Genomic DNA, 16,026 nt, shown 5'->3' with positions numbered 1-16,026 from the left:
TTCATTTTCGCATTTTTGGTGAATTCAAAAGTATCTGCCAGGAAAACGGAATTAAACTAAAAAGCCGTAAAGCATGCAAGAGTACCTACACACCGACGAACAACAACCGCGTTAAAACTAATTAAAACTATTAAATAATCAATAAAGATGTAACGGTTTATTATTGCGCTTAATAATTGGACTTACGATCCGCAACTGCTTTCAAAAAACCTTTAGACAGTTGCACAAAGTTCACTCGAAATCACAAATTTCGGACTAAAAACTACAAAATCGTGAAAATTTCTGAACATCGACGATCGCGGTCACATTTAAACTGACTTTGTTTATGTTAAAAAGTTTTATTTCGTATCGTGTCTCTCAGTCAGTGTGTTAACGCGGCGATGCCTACTAAAGTTAGCGGCCTGATCACTGTTAGATGATTTAGACCACTTGCATGATAATCATCATCATTTATCAGTAAGCATGTAAGTCGGAGGTGGAATCAGAGATTAAAACTTTCGACTGAATTGAAAAGTCATTTTAGTTGACTCCTGATAACGGAGGTTTCAGGACAACATGGAAATAAACTGGTCGCTCAATGGGAAAAGTGGGGAAGTGTGCTCCAGGTTCGAAGGTGGATTGGAGAATTGATTGAGTGTAATTGAGAGAGTGTAATAGATTCCCCTTTCGCCTGATGTTGCTACTTAATTTCATGCACCCTTGAGTCAGAATTTATTTTGAAATTTAGATTTTTCCATAATATTGCATTTTTCACTAAAAATAAATTCATACATCCAATGCGCAAATAACAACCCTGTAGTGCACTGCCATCGTAGCAAACGCGGTTAAATTTACTTAACACATTATCCACGCTTCCTGTGTAAACCCTCATAAATGCATACGCAATTAATGTGATCTCTTTGATGTCACTTACCTTAGGTTTGACCTTTTTTGTAGCCATAACTTCTCAACAATAGTGCACACAAACTTCCATAGAACACACTTCGATCAATACGATGAACGACAATGAGAAAATGCCTCAAATCCCTTTGCAAAGGATGCTTGACCTGCGCATTAAAGTCAGCAGCATGATAAAAGGGCAGAGAAGGATAGCAGTGACCTGCTGCTATAATAAGATCAATTTGATATCTCAAAACACCCTACACTGCAGAGCCCTCTCTGGTATCGAATCATGAATGGATTCTGTGTTCTTTCTGATTCTGTGATCTTCTACAAGTTCCTTATTCTATAAATCCGAAGCAGGAAATTGAAAATAATTATAGCCTTTTCTCTCATCAAACTGATTAATGATAAAATAGTACATGCTCAACTAGAAGGTATTAGAGTATCTTTGGTCAGTGACTTGATACTAAAATATTTCTTCAGGTAAGTTGCATGGTTTTTATATTCTCCACTCGTAGGGCATACTGACACCACAAAAGCATGGACATTTTATGAAACCATCTGATCCTTGGATATGGTATTTCTCCGTCCCCTTCATTTGCCTCATTTTTTCTTAGGTACTCCATGACTCATATCAATCCAGCAATCTCTTTTGCTGATTTTGCAAGAAAACTTTTGATATATGTATATACGAATATGTTGGACATTTAGTGATTTATAAGTTCTGGTATTATGGTGTTCCAGCTAGTAATACGATAAGGACGGACAAATAAACAGAACCATCTAGGGATGAAGCAGTGTACTAACGCAGCTACCAAATAGCCAAGTGTTAGGGAATCCCATTGAGGACTAAGGTATGCTAGGGGAACTGAAAAAGAACGGCAAAGGTGAGGTCGGGTGGTAGTAAATTCGTTAATTTATATTTCAATATTTTGATAATATAATAACATTTTTTAATTGTAGAGGATGTTTCGAATGTTACTCCGACACATCTACATCTGATCGACAGTTCCACAAGCTTCTTATATTTTCCTTTTCTTCCTTCAGCATTTTCTTCCCTTTCGTTATCAGCCTGCCTATTTGATATTATTATTATTTATTAATAAGTCAGTACTTATCTGCATTAACAAATTTTGAACCAAAAACGAGTCTGAACCATCAAGGTCCATCCACCGATACCCGAAGAATATCCTCGCAATATAATATACCATCATCGAATTATTCGACGCAGTATCTATATCGTTTTCAAAAAATTCAAAAACAGTCACAGAAACGTTTGATACCAAAAATGATTTGCTATAATTTCATTATATATCAGAACATTGATTTCCACAGAATCATCTTTTCACGAAAAAGAATTATAAATCTCCACAAGAGTCACAAACATTCTAATCAAAATTCATATACTGCAATAACCCATCATTACCAAGGAAAGGTTAAAATAAATGTGAGGGGAGGCATTATTGGATGATATTTGGTAAGTCCAGTAATTTTACCAAACCACCTGCGCGGACAACTTATTTGTTTTTCTTACAAAATACTCTTCTTGATTTGATGCAAGATTTACCTTTATAATTACGCCATGAAATGTGGTTTATGCACGATAGAGCATTTCACTATGGAGATTAGAGAATTTTTAAGACAGCAGTTTCTAAATAGATGAATAAGTCGTAGAAATAATTGCCTCAACACTTGTCACCGCGATCACCCGATTTGTATCAATGTGCCTTTTTTCTCTCGTATAAAAAAACATTGTATATTCGACGACCGTTCACATTGAGGACAATTTATGGAACCGAATCAATAACCAATGCCCCATTAGAAAAAAATATGTTTAGTTATTGAATAGAATTCCCTTTGATTTAAATTTTTTTAATACATTTTCAAAATTTGGTTGTTGTATGTTAAGGCATTGCTAATATACAGAGTTTTTTCGATTTTCTAGGATATTTCCTTAGGTCGCTGTCTCGTAGTAGCCATGAGAAAAAAATTCTTATAAAAAACCAACTTACTTTGACGCTCCATACACGAACTTGGTTTGTGTCGATTTTATTATGAATCATCTTATATAATTCTTATAAACACAAATATCAAGAAATAAATTATTTTTAAGGGGCATGACTATAAGTAGCATGACCCATTTTACTCCCAGATAGCTTATTTAACCATGCAGGAACTTTTAATTTTGTCTGGATTTTGTTTGGTATCTGTGTTTTGCTCGTATTTCTTTTTTTAAGTTATTTAAACTTTAATATTCTCTGCTCGTTTTTTACAACTATTCAGTGATATCAAAAAACTCATATATATGTAATCATGTACATACGTAAATATGTGAGTTATATAAGGGTTTAAACAAATCTCAAATGTTTTCATCCTGTGACTAGGGAACAAAATATTTTTAAACCTACATTCATATCAAAGTTGTTATATTCTTTCACTGTTTGAGAATAATTTGTGACCCAATCTGTATGCAAGACCTGGTTGAATTTTGAGACATCCTGTATATTGCAAATATATATATCTGGGGTATTCTTAATAGCAGCCATATGTAATTTGTGATCATGATAAAAAACTTATTAGATGTGAAAATGTCGGAGGCATATCTTAGGCAAATTCTCAAATGGTTTAAACATCCCTCTACCACTTCGGTTAACCACCTACTGCGAGGATCACCCGTTACCTTCATAAGAAATAATTATACCTCTTAGATGATTTTGACTATGGTACAAGTTAAAAAAAACACCATAGATGATCACTGTACCTATGAGGAATTACGACGTCTTTACAGAATGATCCAAAAAGTTTCACAAATTATATTTTTGAAACAAAAAAATGCGTATTAGTAAATTTTCCTATCTTTTTTTGTTTTATGTTTTTAAAACAAAGAGTTACTTTTTATAGGTAAACAATTTGATAAATTTTAACTTGAATAGTACTTTTTCTTTTCTTCAAAAGTCAAAGTGCAAGATTTTCGAAGTTAATTCTGATTTCTAATTACTTATTTACTAAACTTGTATAATAAATAATAATTATTATTAATATTGTTCTGTATCTATCCAATTTTACTATAAAAGTAAAATAATAATGACAATTCAAACTGGAGCTACATTTTAAAGATCCCGCTATTCACAACTTGTACTGGTGGCGGCATCTTGCAGTTACCCATGAACCATTCTCTTTGGCAGATGTTCTGTTGCCTCGCTTGTGACAACAGTACTACGTTTAGTACAATATGATTGCAATTGGTTAAATACATATTTGAAGTCCATCTGAAATCATTCATTTTCGAGCATATCCCATAGAGTCAAATATTTCAGTTTATTACATTGCATTTGAACGTTATTCCACTGATTAAATTTTTTACAAAAACTTAATAAAGTTTGAAACAACTGAAAAAAATAGAAGATGCTTTGGGGTAGACAACGTAAATTAAAACGAATTTTGATTAATTTGACATTTACTCACTAGACATTTAATAGAATGCACAGAAGTAACCGGAAACTCATCCGGACATATTCAAATTTATAGAAACTATTGCCACATGACTTCCTTGTTTTGCGAAATCCAGTACAATAGAAAGCTCAAATAGTACAATATTCGATGTTCTTAAACAAGCTGTGCCAGGCAACTCAGGCGTCAGGCAGTCGTCCTCCTTGTTCATTTTTGTGTTTTTTTTCAAATTTTTCAAGCTAAATTACCATAAAGTGTGCCATAACACAGCTATTTTCCGTGTAATAAAGGTAAGTAATAAGTTATTTCCCTAAGGAGCCCACTAAGTACCTTCCTAGATGGTACGGAACGATCAAATGCTCTCCGTGGTCAGGTCTGTTTTATTTTTGTTGTTTGGAAAAAAGCAAATGTTGCTCTTGATAAATACCAAGCTTAAAGGAAGTGCTCCGCTAGTACCATACGCGTAACAGATCGAAATAAATGTGTACCGGGAATTTCCATTTAAAATGGCAACAGATTTTCAGTTTTATGTGACTCATTTGAATAATTTGTGAGTCATTTGTTGAGTTTTTCTCATCATATTATTTTTTTTTTATCCCTGGAACATTTGCCTTTTGTACTACTACTTAAGATGACTAAAGTCAGAGCAAAGTGCATTTTTAATTTCAATCCATCCAGTTGGTACTTACTCTAAGTGGCTTGCTTGGCATGTATTATCTGCATACTTTCTAGCTGTATTAATTTAACCATAGTAGTTTACATAACTGTCTTGGATAATAGGCAACATTTTTAATATTGCCATTGACTATTGTGATCTAGGAAATGTTTCGGAAACGCAAAGTGTATGTTATGAATGTTTTGCCATGTGTTTGTATGTGTGTCATGAGTTTTTTAAGAAGTTTTCTGTTGTGTGAAGTTGCAAAATTCAGAGACAAATCCAGTACAGCAATAGGTAGTGCATTCCTATCTTAGTGTTACTTATATATCCAACTCATATTGTGATACATTCACTAACACTTTATTAAATCATTATTTTTGCCTGTTAACAGTAGATGCACATAAAATGATATACTCATATACTAATTGACGTAAACACCACTTATCCAAAAGGAACCAAGCGATAAAAAATCAAAACTGACATAATAGAACCATGTGATTACTTTTAAAATGCATTAGCTTTAATCAATAGAACATTTACACCTTCTCATTAAGAGCCTTACAATTTGAAACATTTAAATCGATTTTGGTAAAAATATGCCAAGGGTCCTTGGTTTCTTTTAAATAAACTAAATGATTATCGAAGTATGTAACCATAGGTAATATAGTAGATGCGTTAAAAATTATCAATAACTTTAGACCAATATGAAATGAATCAAAATTGGGATGAAAAAATCATGAGAGCATGTAGTGCATGAATGCTTTTTCTCTGGCCTGGATTGCATTAATACATACTATTCCAAGATTTGTTGATAACTTTCAATGCATGAGTTATGTTTGGATGAAAATTTTATAAATCAAATTAACATGGCCCATTTGTAAAAATTTTAACTAGTCGACATTGGCAGAAATTTTATTGCACTAAAATTTCTGTCAATGCTTATTATTGTGATGACTCTGAAAGTACCAACTTTTTATTTGTGGTTATGCATTAGAGGTCTGCAAATATCCATCCACGCCATACTCTAGGTGTAATCAAACTGCCTCTTTATTTATGTTAAGAGCTTTATATATGCAAAGAGCACACGACTGTTCTCTTCTCACCAGATTTGGTTAATAGCTCTTGTAATGCTCATATTTTTCATAACTTTTTGAAGACTAATAAATTTAATATTGTCAGTAGGAATACACTTAGATTTATTGAAAGCAATATAAATATATGAGGAATAGCTCAAACTAAGCCATACTCTACAAGCTTGATTTATAAAATAAAATTAATACCACAATGTTAATCTGAAATTGGTATATAATGAATCTGTCCATATGATAAACACATTAATTCTATTTATTATTGATTTTTCTCATTACGAAAACAGTAAAAAATGATATATTTCTTTCATAGTTTTAACATGGACATCGACGAGGGCGAATCGTCGAGCAGTGGTCCTATTTCAACATTGAATAGTTTGTTTTCCTTCACAAGTCCAGCAGTGAAAAAGCTACTTGGGTGGAAACAAGGTGATGAAGAAGAAAAATGGGCAGAGAAGGCAGTTGATAGCCTGGTAAAAAAGTTGAAAAAACGTAGGGGATCCATTGAGGAATTGGAGAAAGCTTTAAGTTGTCCGGGACAGCCTAGCAAATGTGTCACCATTCCTAGGAGTTTAGATGGACGGTTACAGGCAAGTAAAGTTGGATTAATTATTTACCAGAGTTGTATTATTTATCAATAAATATTAGTTACTGGAAAATAAGACATTTTTATCTTTGCAGGTGTCTCACAGAAAAGGCCTCCCCCATGTGATATATTGTAGAGTCTGGCGGTGGCCAGATTTGCAAAGTCATCACGAACTGAAGCCGCTTGAACATTGTCAATACCCATTTTCTGCTAAACAAAAAGAGGTTTGCATCAACCCCTACCACTATAAACGGGTAGAAAGTCCAGTGCTCCCCCCTGTTCTCGTACCTAGACACAACGATTTCGTACCAGGTCATTCCCTCCTTCCCTTCCAGCAATTGGTAGAGCCAAACATGCCACACAACGTCAGCTATTCTTCAAACGGCTTCAACTCCAATCACATGAGCCCAAACTCTCCGCTTTCAAATGTCTCTAGTCCTAGCAGTGTCATTTCCAGTAACCCGCAGTCTCCTCCTTATGCGAATTTAGCGGAAACCCCACCACCAGCCTACAGTCCCACTGATGAAAATGCTTCCAATTCAAATAATAATCCTAGTCCGGAGCCCTCTTTAAGTCAAGACGTCCATCCGGTGCCATATCAGGATCAGCCCTACTGGGCTTCCATTGCGTATTATGAGCTTAACAGTAGGGTTGGGGAAGTTTTTCATTGCAACTCCACCTCGGTTATTGTGGATGGGTTCACTTATCCCGGCAACAACAGCGATCGGTTTTGTTTGGGACAGTTGAGCAATGTTAATCGAAATAGTACGATTGAGAACACGAGGCGACACATAGGAAAAGGTGAGATATGGTGTTGGTCTGTATCAAAGTAGGAGTAATTAAATTAAAGAATAAGTTAATAATGTGAAATGGCTAAGATATCTCAAAACAGTATATATCCTGAGATTTTACAATGATTCATAGTGGAGATTTTTTTTTTCAACCTAAAATTTCATTTCAATTAAAGGGTGCTATGTATACGGTATCCAGAAAATGAACCGATACTAGGCACATAATTTTATAGTATTCTCCACTCACATTAATGTAGAAGATTACTTTGGGTAAATTCTTAGTGAGTTAACAAATAGTGTAGATGCTTTTATTTTGCCTTATTGCAGTCAATGAAAAACAACGCTATTGACTATCAGAATATCAAAATTCAATGGCGAAACCGCGTTATTAGTGCAAGCCCGTTTTTTAACTTTTTTATAATTTTACCAGTATAATTCTATAGAATGACGAAATACACTCGAATATGGGACAATTTCACGATTTCTATAGCAATTATCCTACTCGCAAAATTATTATGAATATAAAAAACTGAGTCTAAATTATTTTCTCTTTCGTACTGAACTGGCCAAAGAATGCAAACTCAATATATTAAAACTCGATAGTGGAATAATTTATTAAAATATTCTAATTAAACATTTTCATATTTTTTTATAGGTGTCCATCTATATTACGTTAATGGGGAAGTTTACGCCGAATGTCTATCCGACTCTGCCATTTTCGTACAATCGCGCAACTGTAACCATCACCACAACTTTCATCCCTCGACGGTCTGTAAGATTCCCGCGGGGTGTTCGCTCAGAATTTTTAATAATGCCGAATTTGCGCAATTGTTGTCTCAGTGTGTGAATCACGGTTTTGAAGCCGTATACGAACTGACCAAAATGTGTACCATAAGGATGAGTTTCGTGAAGGTATGTACGGATTAAATACGTAACGAAATATGTAGACAAACTGAGAAAACAAAACCCTGGTAGCACCACCGGCGTTCAAGTACTTTTTGAATGCCTCCCTTTTCCTTTCCAACTTAATACTTCTTGTAACTCTAGGCAAAGAGGTTGATATATTTTCGGATCAATTTTCTCCAATATTCGTCTTAATCGAAGTTATGCACATAATTAAAATTCTCGATTTTAAATATTCACGATTCATATCTCTAAATGTATGTTTTTTTACAGGGCTGGGGCGCCGAATATCACCGACAAGATGTGACTAGTACTCCTTGTTGGATCGAAATCCACTTAAATGGCCCACTTCAATGGTTGGATAAAGTATTGACTCAGATGGGGGCGCCACACAATGCGATTAGTTCGGTTTCCTAGAGTAAGTAGAGAGTTAATTAATATTGAAGTGGACGTTTAAAATAATGTTTCCGGTGGTGATTGTTTTTAACGAGTTACTATTTGTGCGACTTGATTTGTTTTATCAATTTGGATCGCAATTAAGAGAGGGGTGGTAGATTGTAATCAGGCTATAACTGCGTGATTTTCATTTTATCCAACAATGGAATGGTACACTTGAAGCAAGTGTTTTACTGAGATACCGGCACTAAAATTAGAAAATACTTATTAGCACAAGAGAGAAAAGTGCTACTTTTACTCCTGAGAATAATGTGAGACCCATGAGAAAGGTGAAGCACATATTAGAGTAAAGGCACTTTCCTCCACAGGTGTGCATCTAATTTTTTGTACGACCAATGTTCGGTTTTGTAAAAAAGCAGTTCTTTTTAGGGAGTGAAAGTTTATTCTTTCATAAAAAATAACTGTTGTGTATTATGCATAGGATGAAGAAAAATACTTTTGTTCCTTGGAGAGTATTAAAAAATATTTTAAAAAGGTAATTACTTTATTCCCTAGGGAGCAAAAATATTTTCAATTAAGTTTTTCTTTCTACAAGCCCTAACAACTATATATTGGGATGGATTATAATTTTTAAAGTTATCAAAATTTTAAAGCAATTGATAATATCTTCAAATGAATTATATCTTCAAAATGCTTATACAATGCATAAACCGCTAATAAAAACTGAAATTATTGTTGAACTCCAAATATGACAAACTTTAAGTAATATTGCATATTAGACTTGATAATTTTATATTGGAACGTAAGACATTTTAGCTTCAATTAATGGCTGGTAATATCGCCTTTAGCTTTGATGGCTGCTTGAATTCTTGCAGGCATACTTCCTACCAATTCATCACAAAATTCAGGTGTAAGTGTGTTCCAAATCTCTTCAATGGTTAATCTTAGAGCTTTAAGAGTCCTTTGAGGATGATTTCTTAGATATATTTTCATTTTATGCCAAACTTATTTAATTACGTTCAAGTCAGGGCTGCTTGAAGGCCAAGAGATTACATTAATATTATTGGCACTAAACTATTTGTGGAACGGGTAGTATGACAAGAAACGCCGTATTGTAAAGAAATTAAATTTTTTTTACCATACAACAGACCAATGCTCGTAAGTAATTTATTTTGTAATATCTGTCTGTACTTCTCGGTATTTACTGTACCGTCCATAAACTCCATCTGATGTAATTCTTAACAGATATGCATCCACAAACCATTTGACCTTTAGCAAACTTCACGGTTCGTTTTAAACAATCTTTGTGAAAGGCGTCTTGTTTTGTCCGTATAGCTGTTTTATGTATATTTCCAATACAGACATCAAATTTGAACTCATTGCTAAAGATCGCCTTACAATCCTCATAAGTTCGTGAATATTTTGATTTGGCCCAAGTTAATCGATTTCTTTTTTTGGGTAGCTATGAAAAGGGGCTTTTCTTTGGCCTAATGAAAATTATAGAAAGCAATTAAAAAGTAACACTCATTTTAGAAACTAATTGGATTTAGAGTTATGTGCAAAATAATAGCACCAAGCAAATTCAATTTATTTATTTCCGGAAATTTATTTAATTATAATTTGAATAAGTTTAACCACATACATAGTAGGAATCAACACTATTAAAATATTTATTGCAAGTAAAATTATAGAGGAAAAGTTATTTATTCTATTTATAAACTCAAAAAAACAAAACATCAATGATATTTTGGTGTGCAAAATAATAAGACCAATGTATAAAAATGAATTTATAATGTAAAAAAAGTCTTAATTTACAAAGAAAAACTACTAACATTAATTATTATCAACTAATACTTCATTGAGTATCCTTTGTTTTTGATTACTTCTTTACATCAATTTGACATTGAATTCACCAATTTTTGACATCTCTCGACTGAAATTTTGTATCAAGAATTTTTAATACTTTCCCACAACTGATCTCTCTGTTGGCAGGCTTGGTTTCAAAAACCTACCTTTTTACGTCACTCCACAGGTTCTCAATAGGGTTGTTGTCTGGCGATTGTGCCGGCCATTCTAGAGTCTCAACCCTATTATCGCTAAACCACTGTTTAGCTCTTCTGCTTGTATGTTTGGGGTCGTTATCCTGCTGGAAAACCCAATATAGTGGCATTTTTCATTTTGCATAGGGGAGCATAACTTTTTCCAAAATATTTGTATAAGCAAATTGATCCATGGATCACCTTCAATGCGAAATATGAGTCCAACACCATAGTAGGAAAAACAGACCCAAACCATAACTGAAGACTCCATGATTGACGGTCTTTAACGAATAGTTTGGCTTAAATTCAGTATTGGATGGAAGTCTTACAATGTGCCTCTTTCCAGAACTGTCAAATAACTCAATTTTTAACTCATCTGTCCATAAGATATTGCACCATTTTGTGGGAGCCCATTCTAAGTGACATTTGGCAAATTGCAGTCTTTACAAACATGCTTCTTACTAAGCAAAAGGGCTTCTCTAGGAGACCGTCCTTTTAAATTTTGTTTTATGAGACATCGTCGAACAGTAGACATACTAATATTTATATTTAATTGTTGCTTAATTTGTGTAGATGAAATAGACGGATTGATTTCTGCAGGACGTACTATTCCGGTTATCTCTTTTTGATATTTTTTCTTACATCCGCGTGTTTCTGTTGTTATGGACGATTTTTTAGCATTGCTAATCATTTTATTGGAGCATCTCGGTATATCTCTGATATATTCACAAGTTTTATCTTCGTTCAAAAGTTTACGAATTAAAGTTCGTTACTCCGATGTGCAATGTTTTGCCCAACCCATACTTTCCTGATTAACAATCATAATTAAACCATTTATTTTCAGCGTGTTACAAAATACTCACCCAAAAAAAGATATAATCACAAAAGAAATCAAAAATAGAAAAGTAATCCGAAACCTATGCGGCAACACTTTCAGTGGTGCTATTATTTTGCGCAGCTGTATGTAGGTGTAGAAACATAAAACACGGAAAAGTCCCTTCAACGTACTGAAACCTAACCTAAATTTGTATTTAAACTATTCGTCTCAGATGCATTATTCAATATCTAGACAAAATATATAATTTGGAAACAAAATGTATTACAAATTTTAAGTAAATAAAACTATTTTTTGATTGCTTGGTGCTATTATTTTGCACATAACTGTATATATCCATTTTCAACAACACTCAAGATAAATTTAAATCACATTCATTGTTCCATCTAACACTGATCTCGCACAAAGTGGTCCATCTCTGTTTTTTGCATATTTTACTAATGCTCGTCGATCTCTTTCGTTAATAATTCGACATCGATCAATACTCTTATTTTTAATTTTAATTATACCTCTGCAGTGTGATATTTTACAATATTCCAAACTGATGACTAACAATTTCAAGTCCTCTGCTTTTTTTTGTTGATTTTCCTTTTATATGGCGAGAAATTAAAATTTCTCTTAGTTTCTGGGGAAAAGGCACTCCTCAGACTATATTTTGAAAATGTTTTCAAAACAATGGAACGCGTCAAAATCAAGTCATCGCTACCTAGTTAGTTTATTTGTTTAGGAGTCCCAGTCTACAATCCTGTGAAGAAATATACACTCAAGACAAACAAACTATTTCAATTAATTTAAGTTATTTATTTTGGAATCTGAGTAGCAAAAGATATTATTTAGTATGTATTGTAAACGATTAGTTCCAATTTTAATAAAGAGTTAAATATTGTTAGGATTAACTACTATTGGGGCAAAATAGCAAAATACATCTGTGAAACAGTATCAACTCAAAAGTTTTCTGCCTCTTCAATAAATAAATTCGTTTCAATAATGAAAACTTCTACCATGTTTTTAATCACCTCCAACAGTTTCGTGGGAACACATTTTACTACAATAATTCAAGTGCTCTCTGGTATGTTTTCTCAACTTTGTGTGTGATCCTTTCATCGAACTCATCAATCAATATTTTGGATTTCTGGCTTCTGAAGATCGTAGACTTCTATACCCATAATTCCTCACAAATTTTCAATGGGATTAAGAACCAGACTAAAAGCTAACCAATCCAAAATATTGAGCCCGTAACCCTCAAACCATCGTTTTGTAGAGCGTGCTGTATGAATCGGCGCGTTGTTTTCCTGAAAAATTATTTCTTCTAACATAGTAATAAACGGCAAAGGTAAACTCTACTAAAACATTTTGATAACTAACAGCATTCATTTTTGCCGGAAATTAATGAAACTTCAGACTTTCCTTTTTCATTAAAAGCAGTCCATTCCATCATTCCACCACCCCAATGCGACCTTCGTGACATTTTTTTTTCTTTTCTAAGGTCATGCCAGTAATAATTAAAACCATTCGGACCGTCAATGTTAAATTTTTTTTTATAATTGAAAATAACCCATGATTTTTGTTATCTTGAATGTATCTTCAATAAACTGCAGTCGTCGCTGCAAATGATGTTTGCTGAGCTTGGGTTTTCTCATTATCTTACAATATTTTAAGAATTTTGATTTAGTTATCCACTTTCTCACCAAGCTAACATCACATTCTAAGTTAAATCGGTTCACAATCTGTGCAGAGGATGCTCCTATTTTCGAGATTTCTCTCAAAACGACTTGTTTCACATAACCAGAAAATTTTCAAGGTGTTCCACCTCTTTTCTCTTTCCTGTAAATGTCTGGGCGACAATTTCAAAAGTTTTTGGCTACTTCCTGTAAACGGTTTAGCTCACGAGCAATTTGCCTCTGAGTCATCCCACTTCTTTTTAAGTCCATTATTCTTTGTTATTCAATTTTAGTGTGTTGACTTCCCCGCGGCATTATTTAAAATAATTAACTAATCCACATGAAACAATACAGTATCAAAATCCAACAATATATACTCTCTTTAGCCGCAGGAAGAAAACTGTTGTAGTGTTTTCCTATCAATACACCATTAAATTGAAAACAATGAGTTTATATTTATTCAAACCGTAACCTAGTTTTGTTTACAAAATTAATTGTTTGCAAATTATCAAATACATCAACGACCCTTGAAAGCTTCTTGCTAATTAAATAACATAAAAACTAGTTTTAAAACATTATTTTGTTATGAATTTACTTTCAAATTTTATCTGATGAGTTTCTGTTTTTCCACAGGAATGTAGTTATCGAGCATAATCTGCAATAATTCTTAAAGTTGTATTTGTTATATTTGGTGTTTAACAAGAATTCCATTAAATCAGTTTTTACTAGTTATTTATACACTGTATAAGCATTTTGAAAAAAATATATAGTTAAAATGTATTTAATATAATTATAATTCGTTCAGACATATTAAAAATTATTTACTCTAACATTACGGTAAATCTAAAAATTCTGATGCGTCCCAATATACAGGGTAGCCGATTTAGAACAGTTCATGCGAAATATCTTGAATGGAATTTTTTTTCTAGGAAAACGCTGAGACATTTCAATTTTACTTTTATGGAGGATGTAACACCTTCAAAAGTCTTAAATAGTACGGGAATCAAGTGGCATGTCGAACTAAAGGTATTTCAATTCTCTTTACAAATATCTAGGATTTTTTTTAGCGATATTTTAAAACGATTTTGTTACAATTTTTAAAAGTAGAGCAAAAAAATTCCAACTTACTTGTAAAGAGAATTAAAATACCTTTGATTTGATATATCACTTGATCTCCGTGCTATTTAAGATTCTTGAAGGGATTGCCACCCCGTTTAGTGAGATGACCCCACCCCTAAGAGTTTATAATTTAAAAATGTTCTTAAAAGTAACATTGACGTATCTCGGGGTTTTCCAAAGAAAAAAAAAATCATTTAAAATATTTTAGATACTCTGTTTTAAATGGAAGACCCTGTATAATTGTTAGGGCTCGTAGAATAAATCATTTTTTCTTTTTATTTGGGAATAACGCTTTGCAGACAACTAAGGATTGTTGGAGCGATGGAATTGCACACTTATCTCAGTTAAAACTAACTTAGAATAAGTTTTGCCTTTTACCAAGTGCTCGGACAAAACCCCACGTTTAATAATGGTTTTTATTATTCCCAAATAGAGTAAAAGAAAAAATAAATAGTTAAATTTAAATGTCTGGGACATATTTATAATAAACCAGATTTTTTTTTACTTACAAAAAAGTAAAAATTTTACTCAAAATCGCCACCCTGGGAGCTTTTCCACCGCCAAAAGGACCTGAAATTCGATGTAATTTTTTTTACTGTGCATATTAGCATAATTTTTTTGCAATTAATTAGATTTTTTTCTGGATAAGACGATATTTACCATTATAATTAAGTAAATATTATATTTTGTTTGACTCGTAAAGAAGTTTAAGCCAGCAAATTTTATGTTACATTGTTGAATTTGGTTCATATATCTTTTAGTTACATATGCAAAAACTGTATAGTTATTTGGCATTTCAGATATATTTGTTTTTTGTTACAATTATTACGTTTAAGTGCAATTATTCATATAAACGTTGCAATATTTTCAAACGTAAATTTTCCGATTATTATAGTTGATTTAAGAGAGCCCAACAAAACAATAAAGGGTGATTTAATTTAGGTCATTTAGAGAGTAGCTGCTTCGTGTTTATTTAAGTGAATTTTTGCATTCAAGGCTTGTTTTGCTGGTAGAATTTATCCATGCATAGTTCGCTTTATATTATAGACGAATGTAAAAGATTTTTGTAACTTAAACATCATGAATTATTTGGAACTTTGCAGATGTATTGCGTTCATCACATATTTAATTTCAAATCGAGTAAATTTCAAATCACATACAAATTCCTTTTTCTTTTTTTTTTTTTAATTCAAATATATCTCATAGGATATAGGTGTAATTAAGTTTCATTAGCATTTATTCTGTTATCGAGAATTCAATATCGATTTGATAGTCGAGACTTCATTTTATCGAACCTGGCGTGTTGTCAGATTATAATCATTATAAACTAAGGTTAATTATAAAAATAAACTGGATCTCTATTGAACAAGTGTGAATGCGGATAGGAAATATTATAGATTATTTTGAAGGATGGAATAGAACAGACAATTTTCATGGGTTTCTTTATTTTAATTGTCTCAATTTACTAACACTTTAGCTTGATTCAACCGCTTCAATTATCTTCGTAGAGTTAGTTTTCCTAATTCCTTTATGTCCACGTCAAACGAGTATCTAATATTTTCAGGAGAGTACTCGATCGCCTGTATTTCAGTTTGATCCAAAAAAATTTTTTGCGCTG

The 16,026-nt window shown here is 32.7% G+C and overlaps 2 protein-coding genes and 1 long non-coding RNA gene across 4 annotated transcripts in view; 2 read left to right on the top strand and 1 right to left on the bottom strand.

Annotated features, from left to right (window-relative positions):
• The window catches only part of LOC136346446 (restin homolog), an 89,197-nt gene extending 88,179 nt beyond the window's left edge, over nucleotides 1-1,018 (bottom strand). Inside the window, exon 1 of the mRNA XM_066295603.1 lies at nucleotides 914-1,018. Within this exon, the coding sequence (XP_066151700.1) occupies nucleotides 914-940 (27 nt within the window). The 5' untranslated portion in view covers nucleotides 941-1,018. The remainder of the gene's footprint in view (nucleotides 1-913) is intronic.
• Nucleotides 191-3,681, top strand: LOC136346456 (uncharacterized). Its single transcript, XR_010733298.1, has 4 exons — nucleotides 191-464; nucleotides 515-636; nucleotides 937-1,365; nucleotides 1,627-3,681. It is a non-coding gene; the product is annotated as an uncharacterized lncRNA (long non-coding RNA).
• A 742-nt stretch (nucleotides 3,682-4,423) lies between these two features.
• Mad (Mothers against dpp) lies at nucleotides 4,424-15,840 on the top strand. Of its 2 annotated transcripts, none has more exons than XM_066295614.1 (5): nucleotides 4,424-4,622; nucleotides 6,392-6,668; nucleotides 6,760-7,465; nucleotides 8,111-8,367; nucleotides 8,632-15,840. In XM_066295614.1, the coding sequence occupies exons 2-5, from the start codon at nucleotides 6,399-6,401 to the stop codon at nucleotides 8,773-8,775; spliced, it is 1,377 nt and encodes a 458-aa protein (XP_066151711.1). In that variant the 5' UTR covers nucleotides 4,424-4,622; nucleotides 6,392-6,398; the 3' UTR covers nucleotides 8,776-15,840. The 2 variants fall into 2 exon arrangements, with proteins under 2 accessions (XP_066151711.1, XP_066151710.1); XM_066295613.1 differs by lacking the exon at nucleotides 4,424-4,622 and adding an exon at nucleotides 4,804-4,882.
• The last annotated feature ends 186 nt before the right edge of the window (nucleotides 15,841-16,026 follow it).

Source organism: Euwallacea fornicatus, chromosome 23 (assembly GCF_040115645.1).
Source record: "Euwallacea fornicatus isolate EFF26 chromosome 23, ASM4011564v1, whole genome shotgun sequence".
NCBI classification, from domain to species: Eukaryota; Metazoa; Arthropoda; class Insecta; order Coleoptera; family Curculionidae; genus Euwallacea; species Euwallacea fornicatus.
This window is presented reverse-complemented; position numbering and strand designations above follow the sequence as displayed.

Excerpts from the sequence above, each read along its gene's own strand:
- Mad (XM_066295613.1), top strand. The coding sequence starts at position 4,839 with ATGGCAACAGATTTTCAGTTTTATGTGACTCATTTGAATAATTT. Across the intron at positions 7,466-8,110 it reads GAGGCGACACATAGGAAAAG|GTGTCCATCTATATTACGTT; the intron begins GTGAGATATGGT and ends ATTTTTTTATAG. Across the intron at positions 8,368-8,631 it reads TAAGGATGAGTTTCGTGAAG|GGCTGGGGCGCCGAATATCA; the intron begins GTATGTACGGAT and ends GTTTTTTTACAG.